At 40.5% G+C, this 22,510-nt stretch overlaps 2 protein-coding genes across 5 annotated transcripts in view; one reads left to right on the forward strand and one right to left on the reverse strand.

Annotated features, from left to right (window-relative positions):
* LOC135492108 (muscle LIM protein Mlp84B-like) overlaps nt 1-22,510 on the forward strand; it is a 202,690-nt gene that overhangs the window by 115,413 nt on the left and 64,767 nt on the right. Inside the window, exon 1 of one of the 4 annotated variants that reach the window (XM_064778293.1) lies at nt 1,675-1,763. The exons of the other annotated variants lie outside the window; for them this stretch is intronic. The gene's annotated coding sequence lies outside the window, so the exon portion shown is untranslated. Of the gene's footprint in view, nt 1-1,674; nt 1,764-22,510 lie in introns of those variants that run through there. 4 annotated transcript variants of the gene reach the window in all.
* LOC135492842 (tigger transposable element-derived protein 7-like) lies at nt 10,676-13,212 on the reverse strand. The gene is made up of 4 exons (XM_064779518.1): nt 12,729-13,212; nt 12,057-12,279; nt 11,383-11,754; nt 10,676-11,163 (listed from the first exon to the last, which is right to left on the reverse strand). The coding sequence occupies exons 1-4, from the start codon at nt 13,051-13,053 to the stop codon at nt 11,160-11,162; spliced, it is 924 nt and encodes a 307-aa protein (XP_064635588.1). The 5' UTR covers nt 13,054-13,212; the 3' UTR covers nt 10,676-11,159.

A 22,510-nucleotide genomic window follows, 5' to 3' on the forward strand; every position in this document is an offset into this window, starting at 1 on the left:
AGAGTTATGGCGTCAGACTTCAAAAGCCACAAGAATTTCCTGCGGATGGATGAAGCTCTTCGTATTCCGAAATTAAGTGTTCAATTTCTTGAAATGCCATTCTCTATCTTTCATTGAGGCTGCCATTTTGTCCCAGTAGCTCCATCACATGATCCAAATCTGTTCCCTGATTGGCTGCTGATTGCCCAACACCAACCAACATGTTGTTCAGAAGTAGCATGGCCTAACATAGGCCAACATTGGCCAACAAGTTGGCTGATGTTTTCACTTGTTTTTGGACCCGTCCACACTGGCAAACAATAGCAAACATGCCTCTGCAACAAGGCCCAACACGATGTTGGCCAACATTTGTTGGTTCATGTTGGCTAGTGTGGACCGGGCTATAGATCCATGCACTTGATTGGGAACAACGTTTACATAACGTGGTGTTGATCGTCATCACGTCACCGTGCATTTTTATATCAGTATAACGTGATGTGACGCGAAGTCTTCGTAAACGTTGTTCCCAATCAAGTGCATCGATGTATAGTGCATCGTTCCAAGTGGAAAGATGTGATGCGTGGAGAGTTAATTCGGGTCAAATCGGAGTCAACATTTGAAAAGCGCGATAATATCATGCCGCGAAGTTACTATCTATAGCTCACAAGATCATTTGCATAAGATATTGATGACGTTTTAGTCACGTGACAGGCGTACATCGACACTTATTTCTACGCATTTGAGCTTATTCCAAAGTAAATTATCTTTGACCCTGCATTGTTTTTAGCATGAATGATACCATGAGTCAGAGAGAGAAATATTCAGAACAATTATGTAGTATTTCCAACACTCGGACATGTGCCAGATTGAATCTAACTGCCCAAGTCAGAAAGCCTGAATCCATTACGAAACCGCATTTTGTCCGACATTGCCTGTAATTCAGCGATGGGGAAATAGAGGGCAGCAGCTGCAGTGACGTCATCTTCGCGGAATGCTGTTCAGTCAGATTTGTAAATGTTTCCTTTTTTTGTGCAATTTGTTGATGGAAACTACTTATGTAGAATAGGAGGTGACTGGGCAGGCGACCGCTGGGTAATATTGCCCTAAATAATGCCAGTGGTCATTTAAGGATACTTGACGTTTTATCCAACTTGCTTCAATAGGTTTTCATCACTTGAAGATACGATGAACTCACCACGACTGTTGACACAAGAACCTGAAACGGGTAAAATCCAAACGCCAAAACTGGGGGGGGGGGGGGGGGGAGACGAAGAGAGAACCACGTCGAAACTGCCAGAGCAAGGAAAGAAGTTGTGACGTCATTCGTCGCGCGAGATAAATCTTGGGTGCTCTCTCGATCATGCCCTTTTATTATCGCAAAACGGAAAAAGAATATTTTTGCGAATTCCGCTAGGAGGTTTTTCTTGCGAAAGTCTTTCGCCGCGAAAATCTCCATGTCATTGTTGGCTTGTTGCCATGCACCCAGCTAGGCCCTATAATGTAGATCTCAGCAAATACTCAACCATAAAGAGGTGATTATTTGGAGACTGCGTATACTCCCTGCAATAAGCACATATCATAACTACAACTGACAAACACACAAATTATTATCAAAAGGTGTATACATCGAAAGCATTTTCTGTAGTTTTATTTATTTAACTCTGTTTCTCATCAATTTCAAGGGAATACCGGGAACTCATCCACCCAACGCCGAAAACCAACTCTGCCTCTCCAAAAACGTCGACCAAACAGTACCCGTACTTCTGTTTTTTTTTTCTTATCTGGTAAGCGTTAACGCTTGTATACAGATAGAAAATATCGGAGCTAAAGGTCCGTCCTCGTGCGTTTATCCATAGTTAATCGTGTGGGGTAAATGTATTCAGCCAATTAATGAGCACTCCCCAACCGGAAGTTGCAGACGACGTTCCCGTTGTCCAATTTCATGCAAGTGCATTTCATCGTGTTTTTCAATAGGCATAGAAATAGGTACATATACATGTACCACTTTTTGGGTTTTCCCCATTCATTTCGCTATGAGTAATGATTGCGCTAAATACAGTAAGCCAAGGACAGGTCAATCCCCCAGTCGACAGTCTCGTTGTTGTCGAAAAGGACTTCGTTGGTTTTGACACTTGTGACGAATGGATCCAGAATGAATTCCCAAAATAGTGTTGAAGTGGCAAACAGATAATAACGGCGAAGAGGACGATGCTGGGCACGCTGAATGGATGTGATGTTGTAGTCCACGATGCAGAGAGCGTTGGCCTGCACGAGAGGTGTTGACACAGGTGACTCACGACCGTAATACTTGGAGGGATGTGGTGGCACAGTTGACAAAGAAATGTCAAGTTGCTGGAGTGTGTGAGTCGAAATGCAAGTGGGGATTTTCACTCTCACTAAATATGCGCTGCTGGAAATAACCCTTTGACAAAGCCTTTTTATAATTGCATTGATTCCAATGTCTATATGCTTAAATCAACAATAACACGTTTCGTGAAAATGAAAATCAATAGCGTTCATAATCAATACAGTGTAATATTCTAACCGCGAAATCTCATCTTTTCCATACATATACATGCCGTCACATGTTACGTTGCGGATAAAAATATCCAGATCAAATCAAAATTTACCAAAAGGGATATACCAAATTGCAAATGCGTATGAATTTAATTCCAGTTGTAATGATACTGAAATATCAGAAATAATGTCTTATTAACCGTCCATACTCCTTGCGCAGTGATATTAGTTTGATGAGGTGGTCCAACTCTCATTGCTGAAATTGGCCGCCATTGAAATCTGAATGTGTGGAAATCGCTCATCCTCGAAACAACAAGACTTTCTGTGGCTTTTTTTTATTCCAAAACTTAAAAACAGATTGTCATATTGCATTACAAATTTTTGTCAATAAAAATTCTTCCTAAAAAAAGTGATTTTGAGGGTTTTATGCGCACTATTTTGATAGCGTAAAGAAGATTGCTATGTTGACTGTGATCATGTTTCTACGCGCAGTCGATGATTTGAAGCGACGTTAGTTTTGGCCCTTAAACAATGTTAAACAGATTTAATCGGCTCAAAATGGGAATAAATATTCACTATGGTAGTATTAAACAGGGTTACATTACAGCAGACTCGAAGATCTTTAAGTAAATCGCCACATTTACAGCATTTTGTTCGAGTGTTCTTGCCGTGTACATTTGTGTACATTACAAATGCAATACATGTTAAATGGAAGCCAATACTTGCAGAGAGAATATGCTTATCGCTTTGAAAATTATCGCTGCTTTGGAGAATGATTCTCGTCTTGAATATTGACTGTATGGCCTTGTTTCAAACCTTTTGACAATGCATCATTTTGTGTTGTCCACTTCAATATATAGTAGCTTTCTCATGGCCTTTTGGTGTTTCTTGAAGAGTTGAAGATGGTACATGTGCATTAAAATCAGTCAAAAATAGATAAAATAAGGGGCACGAGTTAGATAAATTGAATACAGCGGGGATTCCAATAGGCCTTTCGAGGGACAGAACATGTCGGCACAAAAAGCACCAGTAGTTGAGCCAACATGTTACCGTACCAATATAGTTTATTGACCTTGCAGTTCATTTTCTGAGATATTCATGTCACAGCACAGCGTACACCACATCTATATCACACATGACACTATGCATTTTTATGATGGAACCCATCTTGTTTCCATAAATGATGTTTATGTCCCAACCCTCCTGCCAGACTCCACTGGATGGATCAATAGCGCTGATTTAGGTCTCCTGATTCATGACTTCAGCTCTCGAGATGCTGGCAACGGACGCTCGCGGTAGAATTTGTAGGCTATATGCGACCATTGATTCTATGAAGGGTTGTGATATTGGCAGTGTTGAAGAACATCGTAATCTTGAATTTTGAACACGTACTGATATTTCAAATTGTGTACAGCGCTCGTCTTCTCAACTGCAGTTTGTTTTACCCCAGCTATTGGCATGTGCACTGTATATTGAGATTCGAGCTCTACTCCCTGGGGAGCATACACGTATCACCAAGCTACATGTACTCAGCGCTGATGACTGGCATTGACATTTTGATATTTCTGCCAGGCCGACGATATGCCCTTGGGTGGAAGAGAAACAAGTAGGGTCGAATGCCTTACCAAAGGACATAAAGGCAAACAGCACTCACTACTGATTATCTCGAGAGTCCAACCAACGACATTGTGATTTTGAGTCCGGGTCTCTTGCAATGATGATCCCCATTGATAGTGCATTCCACAACCAATCCCTTTAATAGCATTCCGCGAAGATGACATCACTGCAGCTGCTGCCCTCTATTTCCCCATCGCTGAATTACAGGCAATGTCGGACAAACAAGCGGTTTCGTAATGGATTCAGGCTTTCTAACTAGGGCAGTTAGATTCAATCCGGCACATGTCCGAGTGTTGGAAATACTACATAATTGTTCTGAATATTTCTCTCTCTGACTCTATGGTATCATTCATGCTAAAAACAGTGCAGGGTCAAAGATAATTGACTTTGAAATAAGCTCAAATGCGTAGAAATAAGTGTCGATGTCCGACTGTCACGTGACTAAAACGTCATCAAAATCTTATGTAAATGACCTTGTGAGCTATAAATAGTAACTTCGCGGAATGCTATTGCTTCGGGCTATAAGCAGGCGCCAGAGAGTAAATCAAAATTACGGGAAAAATTGTTTAATCTCCACTAATAGTAAGTATCAGTTCAAAATGGCGGCTGCATTTGAATACAAGATGGCGGTCACTAGGGGCAAAGTAGCATCTTGATCGGTATATTACTAAAAGGCCCGTGACAGACAGTTATGTGACCTTGCCTTATTTGATGCTTTCCCATTTGAGATTGGGATGCATCATGCTAAGCTAACTGCTTGAATAGACTGTATACGTATACAGTACATCAATCTGTTTCTACTGTGTATGCAACCTCAAGCACATGCAAACTTTCAACTGTTAATTGCTCCGTAATGCAGTATGATACATGGTGTGAATGCTTTGTTATATTTTATGCAATGCCATTTGCATTGTTAATGGTCTGATTATTTCCTTTTTTGATAGAAAAGAATAAGGTTGACCGTAGTCTGGACCATCTCAGTCGATTTTAGAGGTCTTCGAAGCATTAGGGTACCTGTTCAACAAGTACATGGGGAAAGACATTTTCTCATGCCTACATGTATGAAAAAATGTGTTACTCGGAAAGTTTTAGCAACTATCTTATTCTCCAGTATTTATTTCAGTCTGTATCAAAGCAATTATGACGAACATCGAGTTTTTGAATGGAACCACATACATATTCTCCGTATATTCATCAGGCCGCGACTAGCTTTCTGATCTGCGCCGGACTTATGAACTGGAAATTAGAAGGTTCATTTTTAGCCCCCCCCCCCCCCGCGAAAATGTAACAAGTGAGCCGAAACGTTGGCAATACGAATCTCCCTTTAAATCTCTCGGCTGAACTGGTTTTTACAATATACAACTACATGACGATACTAATGTGTAAGTTTATTTTGTACACAAACGGTCACTAAAGTATGTAGCATTTTTTCATCAGCATCGAATTCTCGCTGAAAATCGAAATTGTGTAGACTGATGAGTGAGTCTGTAAACCGAGTTAAAGTACCATTTGCATTATTTCACAACGTCTCGTAAAATCAAAATTAACCCGCTAGTTCATTTCGGCGAATCGCCTACAGTTTTTGAAAAAAAAAGTTTGATGATTTTTAATTTCTATGAAAATTATTTCGGTGATTCAAAAACATAATTTACTTGCGACATCCGCGAAAGGAAATGCCCGCAATTATTGTTTGCTACCATCATTTTTGCAAATTGGCATGTTAAGAATGTTCTAATTTCATCCCGATTTTTTATTCTCCAACGCAACCTCCTCTTAGAATTTAGTGTACTATCATTCTAGCGAAAAATATTTCATAAAAACTTTGAAATAAAAAAGTTTGTTATAAGTTTTTATTATTTGGCAGATTACATAACCGAAAGACTCATGCGTTTGCATTCCTGCCATAATGGATGAATAGAAAACATGATTTCTGATAATATCCTGAAAACCGGTTTGGAATTGGTGCACTAGTTGGGGAGATAATGAATGAAGAAGGTGTTGATATTAATACTATCAGGACTGTACAAACGTCATGCTGCAGGTAGCATTGCTTTCCCTCTGATTTCATTGCAGTCTCTGAGTAGCGCAATGTGGGGAACCCATCTGTTAAGTCACAATCTAGCCAAACAAATGTGTACGCCAAAAGTCATCAACATCCAGGCGTTCATAAATATTTCAAGTGACACTCCTTAGAATATGTGTCGGCAATAATCTGAATGTCGCATCTGTGGATCATTTTATCACATATGATATGTATGAGGAGATAGACTACAGTCGATTTCAAAAGCTAAGACCCCCTTACATATTTTATATGTTGATATTTTCTGTCACTTTTTTCTAAATTAACTACGTACACTGTTTATAACATGGCAAGACAACTAATAAATATTTTGAAAATTATAAAGTGACTAAAAGAGATGTTAATTTTCAACAAAATACTATTTTGAACATCATTTGATGAGGACAAGTATACCTATTGTGAGGGATGACCCACCTGATGCGATGATGAGGTTAGTATCTACAAGGTTTATTGACCTCAAATACATTTCATTTGTGTGCGCCAAACATTTTCTTGTCAAACATACACGAGTACCGACTCGTCCTCAGATTTTTCCGGCCCGGAAGCTCTCGACCTGCGGTCTCGAGCTTTCTAAGGCCGGAGAATATCAACTCATGAAATCTGGCGACTCGGATCACACACTCGAGCAGTAATCTTATTTGATGTCAAGCGATTTGAAAGTTTTAATGAAATAAACCGCTTCTTTTGATTGTGAATTGTACCTTGCTTTTTGGATCTGGTCCAAATTGAACTTGATCAACTGACAGTAGGGGCTTTTTAGTCTCTTAACCGAAATGAATGATCTGCATTGTCTGGTTAGGATGCAGCGAACGGCGCAAGCAGAGGAACTCGATATATTTCTAGTCTGTGCAGCGCGTAACGACAAGGGCAATTTGACTCTCATTCGCATGAATATTCTACCTGAAAAAAGATGTTGGTGTCAAAAAGGAAAGAAAGCTAACTCAATTCCACTGCTGATTGTCATTTTGGACGTGCATCACATTGATATGTACAGTTGTATCTCTTATCAATATCAAAACATCTGCAATACATACTATTATAAAACACATGCATCTGACACCAAGTGATTAGAGTGTAAAATCGCCTTTGACCGCATAGGTGGCACCCAACATGTACATGTACTAGATTGACACAATGGCATATTTTGTGACATCTTGAGGGAAACAGGGGCCACATTCACTCACACATTCACTCTTAAGTCACCAAATAACTGTCAACCTCGATCCAGTACCGTACTTCTAAGGATTTGTATGAATGGAAATCGCACTCAGAAATCTTAGAATTGAGGTTTTGAATGTAAATTTCAGTGTTCACCCCGAAGGAGACAGCCAATGAAAAAGCGAGTTTCAATTTCGAATTCGTTGCTGCAACGTTGTTGAAATTCGTTGAGATTCAATGCAAGCGATACTCCGATTGGGCGCAATTCTTACTGTGCTGGCACTTCACCAAAATGTGTGGGCGAATGCACATGTCTCAGGGGTTTGTGTGCATGTTAGAAGCGAACTTACAGCAACCCCTGATTTCCTCAAGATGATTTTGTGTCAGTATGCCTTTTTGTACCGTTTTCACGGAAACGTGATCGCGCAGATATGCGCAAGGGAGTCATCTTGGTGAACATGTTGTGTGGACTGGTGTTCATATCAGTTTTGATCGATATTACTTCCGTTGTCTCTTATAGAAAATACAGTAGCCCCACATTGGACTGACCTTAGTCCATCATATTTGATGGCGTTTGAAACATGGCTGATGGTCGTTCTAAATTTGAGCATTGCGCGGCCGGGCGTTTAAAACAAGGCGGTCCTTTTTTATGCATGCATGACAGCTTTGACTAGAATTTCACTGTGCGCCACGTGTGTCGTGGGATATGCAGGGAGGAATAACTGATCCTTGTCTCCTCTATTGTTCAAACCAACCTGAAATCCACTGCCAGTATGATGCAATATTGGCTGCAGTGAGTATCCTATTCGATACCAAGACCTTGGTCACGTAATGAGTTCCGAACACATGGCAAAATGGCAGTCTGCTTCCGAAACGTAAATCGAGGTTGTTCAGTCGTTTAGCATATTTCAGTCTCATGTTTTGAACGATATTTATTGTTTTGCCAAATCGAAAATGTAGAGACGGGGCCAAAGTTTCTAGGAGTAGGCCTACGTGAATCCGTACCCACTGATTGATGAGACATTTTTGTAACATGATATTTTCGCCGGGTTTTACATGTCCATTCGAATCAAATGCATCTCCCCCCTTGTACAGAGTCAGTTCACATCGAACTCTACCCCGCTTCGTCTTTGTTATCTTCATACAAATGTTAAGTACTATGTAGCCTGATTTCTTCAACCTGAATTCGACAATTGAATAGATTCTTGGCGTATCATTGAAAAGAAAGAAAGCAAGGAATGCAAGGGTCAGTGTAGGGGAGGGCATGTGTAGGTATATATATAGGTTACGACCCTTTTTCGCCTTACATGTTAATTCTTTGGCATCGTGCATGCCGGCGGAACCGACCACTAAACGGGATATTCCTGTCCAAGAATGTCGATCTCCTACTGTATTATCATCAATGTTAAACCTGTCGAACGGCCAACACCACAAACTGGAGCTCGCCCCAGATACTATTTCAAGTGAAATCGTTGCCAATGTCAAAGCCATGACAGTTGAGTACTTTAATTCCTCACGTGATTTTCAAGCTTGGAGTTTCTTAAAGGGTCACTAGGGGGTTGTCTCCATTCTTGCAAAGCTGCTCACAAAATCTATCATAGATGCAGTTATCCCTTCCATGCAAATGTAAACGCATATACGCAAAAATGTAATACCATAGCTGATTCAGGCGATGACGCAGCATGTATAGCACGAGAAACACTTTGTGTAGCCAACCAAATAACTTCTAACTTGATAACACGTCTCATGGTAAACATGGATACAGAGATATCTGACACGAACATACAAAAATAAATTCTTTGTCGCTAATTTCAATGTGATATTTTGCCACCTGCTTTCGATAGCACCACTATAAAGAATTCCACGTGGCTGTCGTTTAATCCTGATGACAATTTTTAATTGCAGTCAATAATCATGGAACAAATCGTAAATCTTTGCCATTGATAAATGTCGTATAGAACATTTTAATGCTTATTGTTTTTTGGCCACGTTGGGGAAATTGATATTTTTGATCACAGCAATATTATACCAAAAGGTCAAGAGCGAGAATTCAACCTATAAACGGCTGAGATTGCTGTTCAGATGATAACCAGAAGAATATTAAAATCATCACGTTAATCACTAATTGAATGCAGATGACCATGACATGTGATAGCGAGTGAAGTCATCAATATTATCAAGCATAGAATATGCATGTATGTAAACTGTCATGAGCTAATCATAAAGCTTTTATTTTGTGATCAGGGGTCAAAAAGAGTAGTGAGGAGCAGTACTTCAAACGAGAGCGGAACATGGCATGTATTAAAAATTGAAAATTCAGTATGCAAACCTTTACTATAACACTAAACTGCTAAATATGCAATAACAAAATCACTCAATTTCGACTAGGAACACATCAAAACATACTACATTAGCAAATGTATAGCAGGTCGAGGTTTAATTCAATGCTGAAATTTGATATTAAATTAACTTTCTGGAATTCCAAATTGACCCGCTCGCGTCCAACTCTCGATCGTGCCCGAACTCGGCTCATGTGACAGAGGTATACCTATATTATAGTGCGATGAGTAATTAAAGTCGCCATTTAAAACACATGTTGGTGTATAAAACACCACAAATATGATGTATTCATGGATTACGATGATTGAAATTCCTTAATCGTCGTCAAAATAGACGTAATACGCTCTTTAAAGAATCTATTTGTTATGTTGCTCCGCCATTGCAGCTTACGATACGCACAAAAGGCAGCCAACATACGGGAAAATCCCTATTACCTCAGCCTCAACCCGATCGATAATTCCCAAGTGTTTTAGACAAGTACCAGGAGTAGGTGATTTCAATGGAATAGCTCGCGGTATTACATACGAGTATTGTGGTTTGGTGTCATTGGAAGATCGCCGTCGCACCCGGTGAAGGCCTATTGTGTCATGCAATTGCCGTGCATTACTTTGACGACACTGTATTGGACGTTTGCCATTGTCAGTCGACCAACTCATCAGTTTCAATGTCTCTTTACACTGGCTGAGGCGGTCTAACTATGTAATTTCATGTAGGCTTTTTTGCCGGCTTGGCTGCATGAATGTGGCTGGCAGGGTCTAGGGTGTACTCTAAATATTCGTGGTTAGAATTAGACAGGTGTTAAGAGCACACGTCCCATGACACGAGTCAAATGTCACGGAATTGTGTTAAAATCGCCAACATCAACAGACTTAGGACAATTATCAATTATTATTGTGACACAAGTACCGTTGACAAAACACAGAAAAAGACGCAAGTTCGCAAGAAAAGAATATTTAATACTCTAAACTAGTCATCAACATCGGAGAGGGGCAAAAACTCGAGACCCTCGCCCTCTTCTTTCTCTTCAACAACTAGATCATTGATGTCTATTTCTACATCATTATTTTGTACTAATCTGCTCGTTTGCCAGGCAAGGCTAACTCCTCCGTAATTCGACCCCAAGCAAGGCCTAGCATACGGAGGATCTCTCGACGGGAAATTGGTGGGCAGGTCCCATCCTCTTCTGTATTGCCCACTTTCCAGGCTTTCCATATTGCCCTTAACCTGCATTTAAATGCATACATGATTGTCAGGTCAAGGGGTTGCACGAGCGATGTACAACCCCCTGGCACATAGTCCATACGTCCACCAAGGTCCCCAACCGCCTCCTGGAAGCGTTCTTTTAGGTTGGCCGGGTATCTATCCCCAATAAGGATGAATGTTTCTTCATCATTAACAAATTCAACCAGTACAGTTTCTGTCCATTGAATCAATGAAGCAATTCGTGCCCATCCATTTGGACTTGAAGTTACCTGGAATGAAATTGAAACTTTGTATAACCCAACGCTTGTGATGAAGAATGGGAGAAAGTAAAACAAGTTTATGTGCTCAGCGCGGGTCTAGGTCGTTACAATTGTGAACAATAATGCGTCAGCTATTGTTTACACGATATTCGTTGGACACCATGTAAGGAATACGATATTAATCACAAAGCATTCGTCATTTGACATGGTAGTCCAAGCCACACTCACCCGTACATTTTCCGGTGCATGTTCCCTAATTCAGCTACGACTGCCCCATGTTCAACCAGTCGAGGGAAGTTCACTTCAGCTAGGCCTTTGCTCCCATCAGCCGCAATTAAAAGGGTGACTGTGCATCTTTCCTTCGGGTTTCCTCTCGATGTTTTTATTTCGACTTCGCGGTTACCTGTGTTATCCATCGAATAATTAGGGGGGAAATCATATCGCACAAATGTCTGGTTCATGTTAAATAGACGTCGTTTAGAATAGTTACTCTCTTCCACTCTTCGTTGAATAACATCCCGAAAGTCGGCTACCAGCTGAGCAGCGTTTTCAGGAATTTTCTTAGAATCCCTTGTACATCTTCTATAGCTGATACGATGTCTGAAATATGAAATGATCAGTTTCAAAGAAGAAATGAAATGCGGATGAGGGAGCAGTTGTAGGTGCTCTAGAAGAAGCCGCATAATGGTACCCCAAAAAAATGAATACCATTGATTATCGATTTGTCCATCACTAGTCATACTAATGGTTAACGTATGGCTACGCGGTAGAATATGATGAATCAGTGAGGTTGTTGTTTTCAATTACACCCATGCGTAGAAGTAAAACGTAACATTGCACTGTTTATTCACATTTCAGTCAGTGATGTGCTTGATGTTCATTTTCTTGACATTTCCCCTTACCTTTTCATGAAACGTTCAAGCCAGTGCGGAGTGGCTCTGAAATCAAAGCGCCGAGGTCGAGACATTTCCAACTGCGCCCTCTCGTCTCCAGGGATATTGTCCACCCATCGTCGGAAGTCCTTATGGGCTTGGTCCTTTAAGTCTTGTGCAGAGACTGGCAACCCAAAGTCTCTCCTTCCACGATACCATTCAACTGTGCAATCTTCCATTTCTGGCCAAAGACCTGAAATGATAAAAGGTGTTATTAAGAGCTTCTGTACCACCATTCATGAATGCTGTAGGACAACACATTTTATCAAACCGTTCACATTCACCTTACCCGACCCCCCCCCCCCCAAAAAAAAAACCAACAAAATTCAGAGTTCAATCCATGGTGTATACTGTGTACGCATCCACATAAGCCACCTGGCCAGCAAAATTAGGCCTAGGCCAAGGCGAGTACAATACATCGAAGGTAAACAATGACTTGGGACCATTTCATTGAATTAACTGTCGGCTGACTTTCGCAAGTGGTCTATTACGAGCGCATACGGTTCGAACCCAGCTTCGGCTCAAAGTATGGTTCCACTGCAAACTGAGTTGATGCCGAATTTGGTAGGCCTATATGCAGTGACAGTGACATCCCTGTAATTCTAGAGCGTTAGATTCAATAAAAAGGCGGTCGATACTCACCGTTCCCCAATTGACGGTCCCGTCTCATCCGTCTTCGCCGTTGACATTCTTCATGCGCACCCCTGATGTCATCCTCGTTACGAATCCAGTGGCGGAATGTATTAACTCGAATGTTACGAAACCTGGCAAAGTCAGCTGGAGTACGCCCTTGGTCGTGTCCTTCAAGATGAGCCAGCCAGTACTCGTCCATATACCGGATCTTTTGCTCCAACGAATAGGCCTGGAGTCGGCGCCTTGGAGGCGCAGGATCCACATCCATCGCCATGCACGTACATGTGCAGTGCCAGGCGACGAATAAAAAGAAAAATAGAATCTCACCTTGCATTTTAAATTTTAGTCTTCAAGCTGTTGAACGCAACTTTCGGAAGCTCAGTCAATGCCGTGAATGCGACAAAATTCTGTGTAAGGCCTCTCGATGCGATGTCGTAATCATCGTTTATGGGAAACGCCGTGGAAAGAATACCCTGTGCTAGAGAAAGGCCCATTTAACCCTGCGTTCATGTATAAGACTATTGACAATGGCTATTCCATTGAAATCACTGTGACCCTGGCACCGGTCCAAAAAACTTAGAAAATTTCGAACGGGTTGAGGCCGAGGTAAGTGGGATTTTCCCGTATGACATACAAGAACATTGTCCGCAGACTGCAATATTGAAATGTTAGACCTACGTTGTATAAAGAAATTGATATATTATTATATGTATCATAAAGTCTTATCTCCGTCATGAATATTAATTTTCCCGTTTTTCAAACGTTTGGACAATGCAATGTTTTATCCACCATGTTTCAATGGATGTTCAAATTAATTTCATTACTTGAAGATTTGATCAACTGACCACAACTGTTGACACAAGAACCTAAAACGGGTGAAATCCAAGCGCCAAAACTGGGCCGGGGGGAACGGGAAAACAAAGACGAAGAGAGAACCACGTCGAAGCTGCCACAGCAAGGATAGCCTAATACCATTAGGCCCCGCGTAGCCTCTGCCGGAGGCTTAATTCTAAACGATATTATTATCGCAATCCTTGCCCAGAATTTTGAAAAATACGAATCTTCGGCTAGGAATAAGTTTTAGTGTTTTATTTAGGCAAACATTTTTTTACAGTTGGTTTGTCATATAGGTTGTCTGTTTCAGTCAATAACTACACAAATGTGATTGTTAGTATGGACAAGCAGATTTAAATCGATAAAATATTCCACCTTTGAAAATCGCTGACCAACTTCTGTTATACACGCTGTCCCTACGCTCCCACAATGTGGCCAGTGTGTAACGTAACAACTATTGGCCAGTTCCGGGTCTCTCTCTGTAATGTAATCAAGGGTGTGGTTGTGTCACTCTATAATAAGGAAAGAAGTTGTGACGTCATTCGTCGCGAGTTACTTGTATCGCAGGTGATGTAAATGTATTTAGCAAAATAATGAGCACTCCCTAGCCGGAAGTAGCAGACCACATTCCCGTTGTCCAATTACATGCCAGTGCATTTCATCGTATTTCTGAATAGGCATAGAAACCGCTTTTGGGGTTTCCCCCATTCATTGCACTAAGCGCAATGATTGCTCTAAATACAGTAGGCCAAGGACATGTCAATACCCAGTCTCGCTGTTGGCGAAAAGGACTGCGTTGGCTTCGACTCTTGTGTCGAATGGATCCAGAATGACTTCCCAAAATAGTGTTGAAGTGGCAACAGATAATAACTGGGAAGAGGATTATGCTGGGCACGCTGAAAGGATGTAATGTTGTAGCCCGCGATGCAGAGAGCGTTGGCCTGCACGAGATGTATTGACACAGATGGCTCACGACTGTAATGCTTTGAGGGATGTGGTGGCACAGTTGACATAGAAATGTCAAGTTGCTGGAGTGCGTGAGTCGAAATGCAAGTGTGGTTTTCCACTCTCACAAAAGATGAGCTGCTGGAAATAACCCTTTGACAAAGCCTTTTTATAATTTTATTGATTCCAATGTCTGTAGCTTATATCAACTTTTTATTCTGAATAATGAAACAACAACAGGTTTCGTGAAAATGAAATTCAATAGCGTCATAATCAATACAGTATAATACTCTAACCTTGAAATCTCATCTTTTCCATACATATACATGCCGTGGCAAGTTACGCTGCGGATAAAAATATCCGGTTCAAATCAAAATTAACCAAAACGGATACACCAAAATTTCAAATGCGGATGAAGATAATTCCTGTTCTATAGATATTGAAATAATGTCTTATTAAACGTCCATACTCCTTGCGCAGTGATATTAGTGTGATGAGGTTGTCCAACTCTCCCTGCTTAAATTGGCCGCCAATGCAGTCTGAATGTGCTGAAATCGCTCATCCACGAAACTACAAGACTTTTTGTGGCTCTTTTTATTCCAAAACAGATTGTCATATTACATTACAAGTCTTTGTCCGACAAAAATTCTTCCTGAAAGAAAGTGATATTAAGAGGTTTTATGCGCACTATTTTAATAGCGTAAAGAAAATTGCTGTGTGGACTGTGATCAGGTTTGTAGACGATGATTTGAAGCGAGTTTAGTTTTGGCCCTTAAACAATGTGAAACAGATTTAATCGGCTGAAATTGGAATAAATATTCACTTTAGTCGTATTAAACAGAGTTACATTACAGCAGACTCGAAGATCTTTAAGTAAATCGCCACATTTACAGCATTTTGTTCGACTATTCTTGCCGTCTACATTTTTGTACATTACACATGCAATACACGTTCAATGGAAGCCAATACTTGCAGAGAGAATATGCTTATCGCTTTGAAAATTATCGCTGCTTTGAAGAATGATTCTCGTCCTGAATACTGACTGTATGGCCTTGTTTCAAAGGCTTTGACAATGCATACTTTTTTCTTGTCCGCTTCAATATAGGTTTCTCATGGCCATTTGGTGATTCTTGAATAGTTAAAGATGGTACAGGTGCATTAAGAATCAGTCAAAAATACAGAAAATGTGAGACACGAGTTAGATAAATTGAATAAAGCGGGCAATTCAATTGGCCTTTCGAGGGACAGAACATGTCGGCACAAAAAGCACCAGCAGTAGAGCCAACATGTCACCGTACCAAAATAGCTCATTCACCTTGCAGTTGATTTTCTGAGATATCCACGTCACAGCACAGCGTACACCACATCTTTATCACACATGACACTACACAGTTTTATGATGGATCCCATCCTGTTTCCATAAATGATGTATATGTCCTAAATCCCTCCAGCCAGACTCCACTGGAATGATCGATAGCACTGATTTAATTAGGTCACCCGATTCATGACCAGCTCTCGAGATGCTTGCAACGGACGCTCGCGGTAGAATTTGTAGACTATATGCGACCATTGATTCTTTGAAGGGTGATATTGGCCGAGTGTTGAAGAACATCGTAATCTTGAATTTTGAACACGTACTGATATTACAAATTGTGTACAGCGCTTGTCTTCTCAACTGCAGTTTGTCATACCCCAGCTATTGGCATGTGCACTGTATATTGATATTCGAGCTCTACTCCCTGGGGAGCATACACGTATCACCGAGCTACATGTACTCAGCGCTCATCACTTGCATTGACATTTTGATATTTCTGCCAGGCCGACGATATGCCCTTGGGTAGAAGAGAAACAAGTAGGGTCAAGTGCCTTACCAAAGGACATAAAAGCAAACAGCACTCACTACTGATTATTTTGAGAGTCCAACCAACGACATCGTAATTTTGAGTCCGGGTCTCCGCAATGATGATCCCCATTGATAGTATATTCCACCACCAATCCCTTTAATTGCTTGGGGCTATAAGCAGGCGCCAGAGAGTAAATCAAAATTACGGGAAAGATTGTTTAATCTCCACTAATAGTAAGTATCAGTTCAAAATGGCGGCTGCATTTGAATACAAGATGGCGGTCACTAGGGGCAAAGTAGCATCTTGATCGATAAATTACTAAAAGGCCCGTGACAGACAATTATGTGACCTTCCCTTAATTGATGCTTTCCCATTCGAGATTGGGATGCATCATGCTAAGCTAACTGCTTGAATAGACTGTATACGTATACAGTACATCAATGTGTTTCTACTGCTGTGTATGCAACCTCAAGCACATGCAAATTTCAACTGTTAATTGCTCCGTAATGCAGTATGATACATGGTGTGAATGCTTTGTTATATTTTATGCAATGCCATTTGCATTGTTAATGGTCTGATTATTTCCTTTTTTGATTGAAAAGAATAAGGTCGACAGTAGTCTGGACCATCTCAGTCGATTTTAGAGATCTTCGAAGCATTAGGGTGCCTGTTCAACAAGTACATGGGGAAAGACATTTACTCATGCCTACATGTATGAAAAAAAGTGTTACTCGGAAGGTTTTAGCAACTATCTCATTCTCCAGTATTTATTTCAGTCTGTATCAAAGCAATTATGACGAACATCGAGTTTTTGAATGAAACCACATACATATTCTCCGCATATTCATCAGGCCGAGACTAGCTTTCTGATCTGCGCCGGACTAATGAACTGGAAATGAGAAGGTTCATTTTCAGCCCCCCCCCTCCCACGAAAATGTAACAAGTGAGCCGAAACGTTGGTGGTACGAAGTTCCCTTTAAATCTGTCGGCTGAACTGGTTTTTACAATATATAACTACATGACGATACTAAGTTTATTTTGTACACAAACGGTCACTAATGTATGCGGCATTTTTTCATCAGCATCGAATTCTCGCTGAAAATCGAAATGGTGCAGACTTAGGAGTGAGTCTGTAAACGGAATTAAAGTACCACTTGCATTATTTTACAACGTCTCGTAAAATCCAAATTACCCCGCTTGTTCATTTTGGCGAATCGCCTACAGTTTTTTTAAAACAATGAAAGTTTGATGATTTTAAATTTCTATATGAAAATTATTTCGGTTATTCAAAAAAATCATTTACTTGCGACATCCGCGAAAGGAAATGCCCGCGATTTTTGTTTGCTACCATTATTTTTGCAAATTGGCATGCTGGGAGTGTTCTAATTTCTAAGTTTTTTGTAAGGGTTTTTTAATTGGCTGATTACCTAACTGAAATACTTATGCCTTTGTATTCCTGCCATAATGTATGAATAGAAAACATGATTTCTGATAACATCCTCACAACCGGATTGGAATTGGTGCACTTGTTGGGAAGATATTGAATGAAGAAGATGCTGATATTAATATGATCAGGACTGGACAGACGTCATGCTGCCGGTAGCATTGCTTTGTCTATGATTTCCTTGCAGTCTCCAGCTGAGCTTCTAAAATATTCATTCATCAAGTGAAGTGATCTCTTATTGATGTAACTTAGTAGAGGAATGTGGGGAACCCATCTGTTAAGTCACAATCTAGTAAAAATATGTGTGTGCCAAAAGTCATCAACAGCCGGGTGTTCATTTATATTGTATTTCAAGTGACACTCCTAATTAGAATATGTGTCGGCAACTGAGTATCACATACGATGATAACTGGCTTTCATGTGTCTGTTGATCATTTTATTACAAATGATATGTATGCGGAGATAGACTACAGTCGATTTCAAAAGCTAAGACCCCCTTACATATTTTATATGTTGATATTTTCTGTCACTATTTGCTATATTAACTACATTGTTTATATGATGGCAAGACAACTAGTAAAAAATTTGCAAATGATAAAGTGACTTATAGAGCTGTTAATTTTCAACAAAATACTACTACTACAAAGCACTACTTTTAAAAAATTGAACATCATTTAATGAGGACATGTATACCTATAGTGAGGGGTGACCCCCCTGATGCGATGATGAGGTTAGTAAACTAGTATATAACGTTCTTTGTCCTCAAATTCATTTGTGTGCGCCAAAACATTTTCTTGTCAAACATACACGAATACCGACTCGTCACCAGATTTCTTCGCCCCGGAATCTCGACCTGCGGTTTCGAGCTTTCTAAGGTCGGAGAAAATCAACTCGTGAAATCTGGCGACTCAGACCACACACTAGAGCAGTATTCTTATTTGATGTCAAACGATTTGAAAGTTTTAATGAAATAAATCGCTTCTTTTGATTGTGAATTGTACCTTGCTGTTTGGATCTGATCCAGATTGAACCTTATCAACTGACAGTAGGGGCTGTTTAGTCTCTTAACCGAAATGAATGATCTGCATTGTCTGGTTAGGATGCAGCGAACGGCGCAAGCAGAGGAACTCGATATATTTCTAGTCTGTGCAGCGCGTAACGAAAAGGGCAATTTGACTCTCATTCGCATGAATATTCTACCTGAAAAAAGATATTGGTGTCACAAAAGAAAGAAAGCTAACTCAATTCCCATGCTGATTGTCATTTTGGACATGCATCACATTGATAAGTACATCTTTATCTCTTACCAATATCAAAACATACCTCATCTGCAATGCCTGCTATTATAAAACACATGCATCTGACCCTAAGCGATTCGAGTGTAAAGTTGCCTGAGACCGCAGAGGTGTCACCCAAAATGTACATGTACTAGATTGACACAATGGCGTATTTTGTGACATCTTGAGGGAAACAGGCGCCATATTCACGTCTCCGGCCCTGCCTACAAACCCGTGAGACATTAGTCATCATTTGGTGAAGTACAGAGATGCTATTCAGTCACCCTTAAGTCACTAAATCTAACTGTCAACCTCGATCCAGTACCGTACTTCTAAGGATTTGTATGAATGGAAATCGCACTCAGAAATCTCAGAATCGGGGCTTTGAATCGAAATTGCAGTGCTCACCCCGAAGGAGGCAGCCAATGAAAATGCGAGTTTGGATTTCGAATTTCGTTGAGATTCAAGGCAAGTGATGCTCCGAATGGGCGCAATTCTTTCTGCGCTGGCACATCACCAAATTTGTGAGCGAATGTACATGTCTCATTCTCATTCTCTAATTAGCTATACAAGGGGCATAAAGCTTTGTAAACCATCGATGAAGGGAAAATCATGTAATATGAATAATTTGTCTTTTCACCAAGCTCTTCGCTGTTCTTGGCCGTGCTGGCTGTTAGGTCACCATACTACAGGATTATCTGATAAAATTCCTGGAAAGGCCACAGATTTGTCATACATGTACATGCAGGTGATTTTTTTGCAAATTGCCAGCTTGTCTTAGCAATGACCCTTATTCACGCATTGATAAGGTTTTGTGCAGAGAAAAGCCAATAGGTTGGTTTATTCCTGGCACCAAAATATTCTTTTGTTTCTCACAATTAGGAAGATTTGTCAACATGAAAGAATGTTTCATTTATTCAATATTCGTTACTGACACCAGGTATATCTTTGATAAGTTAGCAAGTAGCATTCTTAATTTTATTTCACATTTTAGGTGGTTTCGATAGACTTTGGACAGTTCTAACAATACAATAGAAAGGAGTGTTCTGTCACTGTTCCAACCAACATCACATTTCAAAGGTTACCTCGCCTGAAATGAATACGGGATGACAGATAGGTCACGGTCATGATCAATTATAAACTGACACACCTGCATCAAAGGGGTCTCTTCTCCACCGAATACTACATGCACACACTACAAAGTTTTCACATGTATTACTTGTAACCTTACTGTTGAGAAGTACAACATGTAGCTAATCAAAGTAGATTCTATTTTTAGACACTGTGAGCTATAATTGCTAATTTCCATATTACTACCCACCCACTGCATTGGCCTAAGCTCTCCCATGGCAACACTCATTACTAATTCATATGTGTTTGTATTAAACTAGCGGCACATAGGGGGATAAAAGAACACAACAGGACCATCGCCTCAAAATTGGGCTCAGTTGTAAAAACAGATGTACATACAATGCAACATGGCATTTAAATTAAAGTTTTTTTAAAACTAATCCGTCTTTTGCTGATAGTAAATACAGTAGCCCCGCAGTTGACTGCCCTTAGTCCATCATATCTGATAGCGTTTGAAACATGGCCGATGGTCGGTCTAAATTTGATCATTGCGCTGCGTGGCCGGGCGCTTAAAAAAGGCGGTCCTTTTCTATGCATGCATGTCAGCTTTGACTAGAATAACACCACGGCACTCCACGTGTGTAGTGGGAAATGCAGGGAGGAATAACTTATCCTTGTCTCATATATTGCTCAAACCAACCTGATATCCACTGCCAGAAGGATGCAATATTGGCTGCAGTGAGTTTCTTATTCGATAACAAGAGCTTGGTTACGTAATGAGTTCCGATCACATTGCAGAGTGGCTGTTTGCTTCCGAAGCGAAAATTGAGGTCCGCTTCTTGTGCAAATTCCAGTCTCATGTTTTGAACGATCTTTTTCGTTTTGCCGAAACTAAAATGTAGAGACCTAGCCAAACGGTCTAGGAAAACGTGTATCCGTACCCACTGATTGATGATACATTTTGGTAGCATGATACTTTTGCCAGGATGTTCATGCCCTTTCAAATCAAATGCTTCTTTCCTCATGTACAGAGTCAATTCACATCGTACTCTGCCCCTCTTCTTCTTTGTTATCTTCATACAAATGTTAAGTACCATGTAGGCTGTTTTCCTCACCCTGAATTCGACAATCGAAAAGATTCTTCGCGTATCATTGAAAAGAAAGAAAGCAAGGAATGCAAGGGTCAGTGTAGGGGATGGAATGCGTAGGTATATTGACAGTTGACCTTTACATGTTAACTCTTTGGCATCGTGTATGCCGCCGGGACCGACCGCCAAACGCGTTACTCCTCTCCAAGAATGTCGATCTCCAACTATATTATCATCAATGTTAAACCTATCGAACGGCCAACACCACAAACTGGAGCTCGCCCCAGATGCTATTTCACGTGAAATCGTTGCCAATGTCAACGCCATTACAGTTGAGTACTTCAATCTCTCACGTGATTTTCAAGCTTGGAGTTTCTTAAAGGGTCGTTAATGGGGGTCAACTCCTTTTTGCAAAGCTGATCACAAATGAATCGTAGATGCAGTTATCACTTCCATAGAGTGTAACCACATGCAGGAAAACATGTAAAACTAGGGCTGATTCAGGCAGGTAGTAAGTAAGCATTGCAAATAGCGAATTATAAATGGTTGATGGCGGATTGAATTGGTGACTTTTATTGGCGAGTTTTCTAAGTTTTTCAAAGGTGCGAAAATAACATTTTCCAAAACCCACTCTTACCAATCTCACCTTACCGCGTAGTGGCAAAAAAGCAAAGGTTCGCACACAACTTGATAATACGTTGAATTCTTTATAAATGCATGCGTGTGTAAAAGTGAGTGTGTCGCTTGCGGACACTGTCAGCTTTTTGTATCAAATACGCAGGCCTGTTCATCCCCCCCCCCCCTTGTATGGGCCGTTTAACTAAATCGGGAACATCAGATAATAGTGCCTAGTGAGAACTCTGGTGTAACAGTTGGTACTTTAAAATCAATTCTAGGTCTTCTGTGCAGGTTGGTCGAGTCCCTGAGAGTGGATATTGGAAACTGTAGTTTTCGCGCATTTTAAAACTCGCCATCCGCCGTCAGCCATCCGCCGTTTTCATTCGCCATTCGCCATGTTTTACTAACTACTCGATTCAGGCGATGACCCTGTGTAAAATGAATGGACGTCCTTGGACTGCAGTACCCCAAACAATAGCTGTGTATTGTCAACGAATGTGGTTAATGGTTTGTTTAGGGAAAGCTACATAATCTTCAACAAAGGAACTCGGCAACTCTATTCACTTTAACAAAAGGACCGGACTTAGATTCCGAGGAATTTGCATTTCTTTTACACGAGAAACACTTTTTGTGACTAAACAAATAAGTTTTAACTTGATATAACGTCTTA

The sequence above is a fragment of the Lineus longissimus genome, chromosome 8 (assembly GCF_910592395.1).
Source record: "Lineus longissimus chromosome 8, tnLinLong1.2, whole genome shotgun sequence".
In the NCBI taxonomy this organism is placed as follows: domain Eukaryota; kingdom Metazoa; phylum Nemertea; class Pilidiophora; order Heteronemertea; family Lineidae; genus Lineus; species Lineus longissimus.

Excerpts from the sequence above, each read along its gene's own strand:
- LOC135492842 (XM_064779518.1), bottom strand. The coding sequence starts at position 13,053 with ATGCAAGGTGAGATTCTATTTTTCTTTTTATTCGTCGCCTGGCACTGC. Across the intron at positions 12,280-12,728 it reads GGACCGTCAATTGGGGAACG|GTCTTTGGCCAGAAATGGAA; the intron begins GTGAGTATCGAC and ends TTATCATTTCAG. Across the intron at positions 11,755-12,056 it reads CTTGAACGTTTCATGAAAAG|ACATCGTATCAGCTATAGAA; the intron begins GTAAGGGGAAAT and ends TTCATATTTCAG.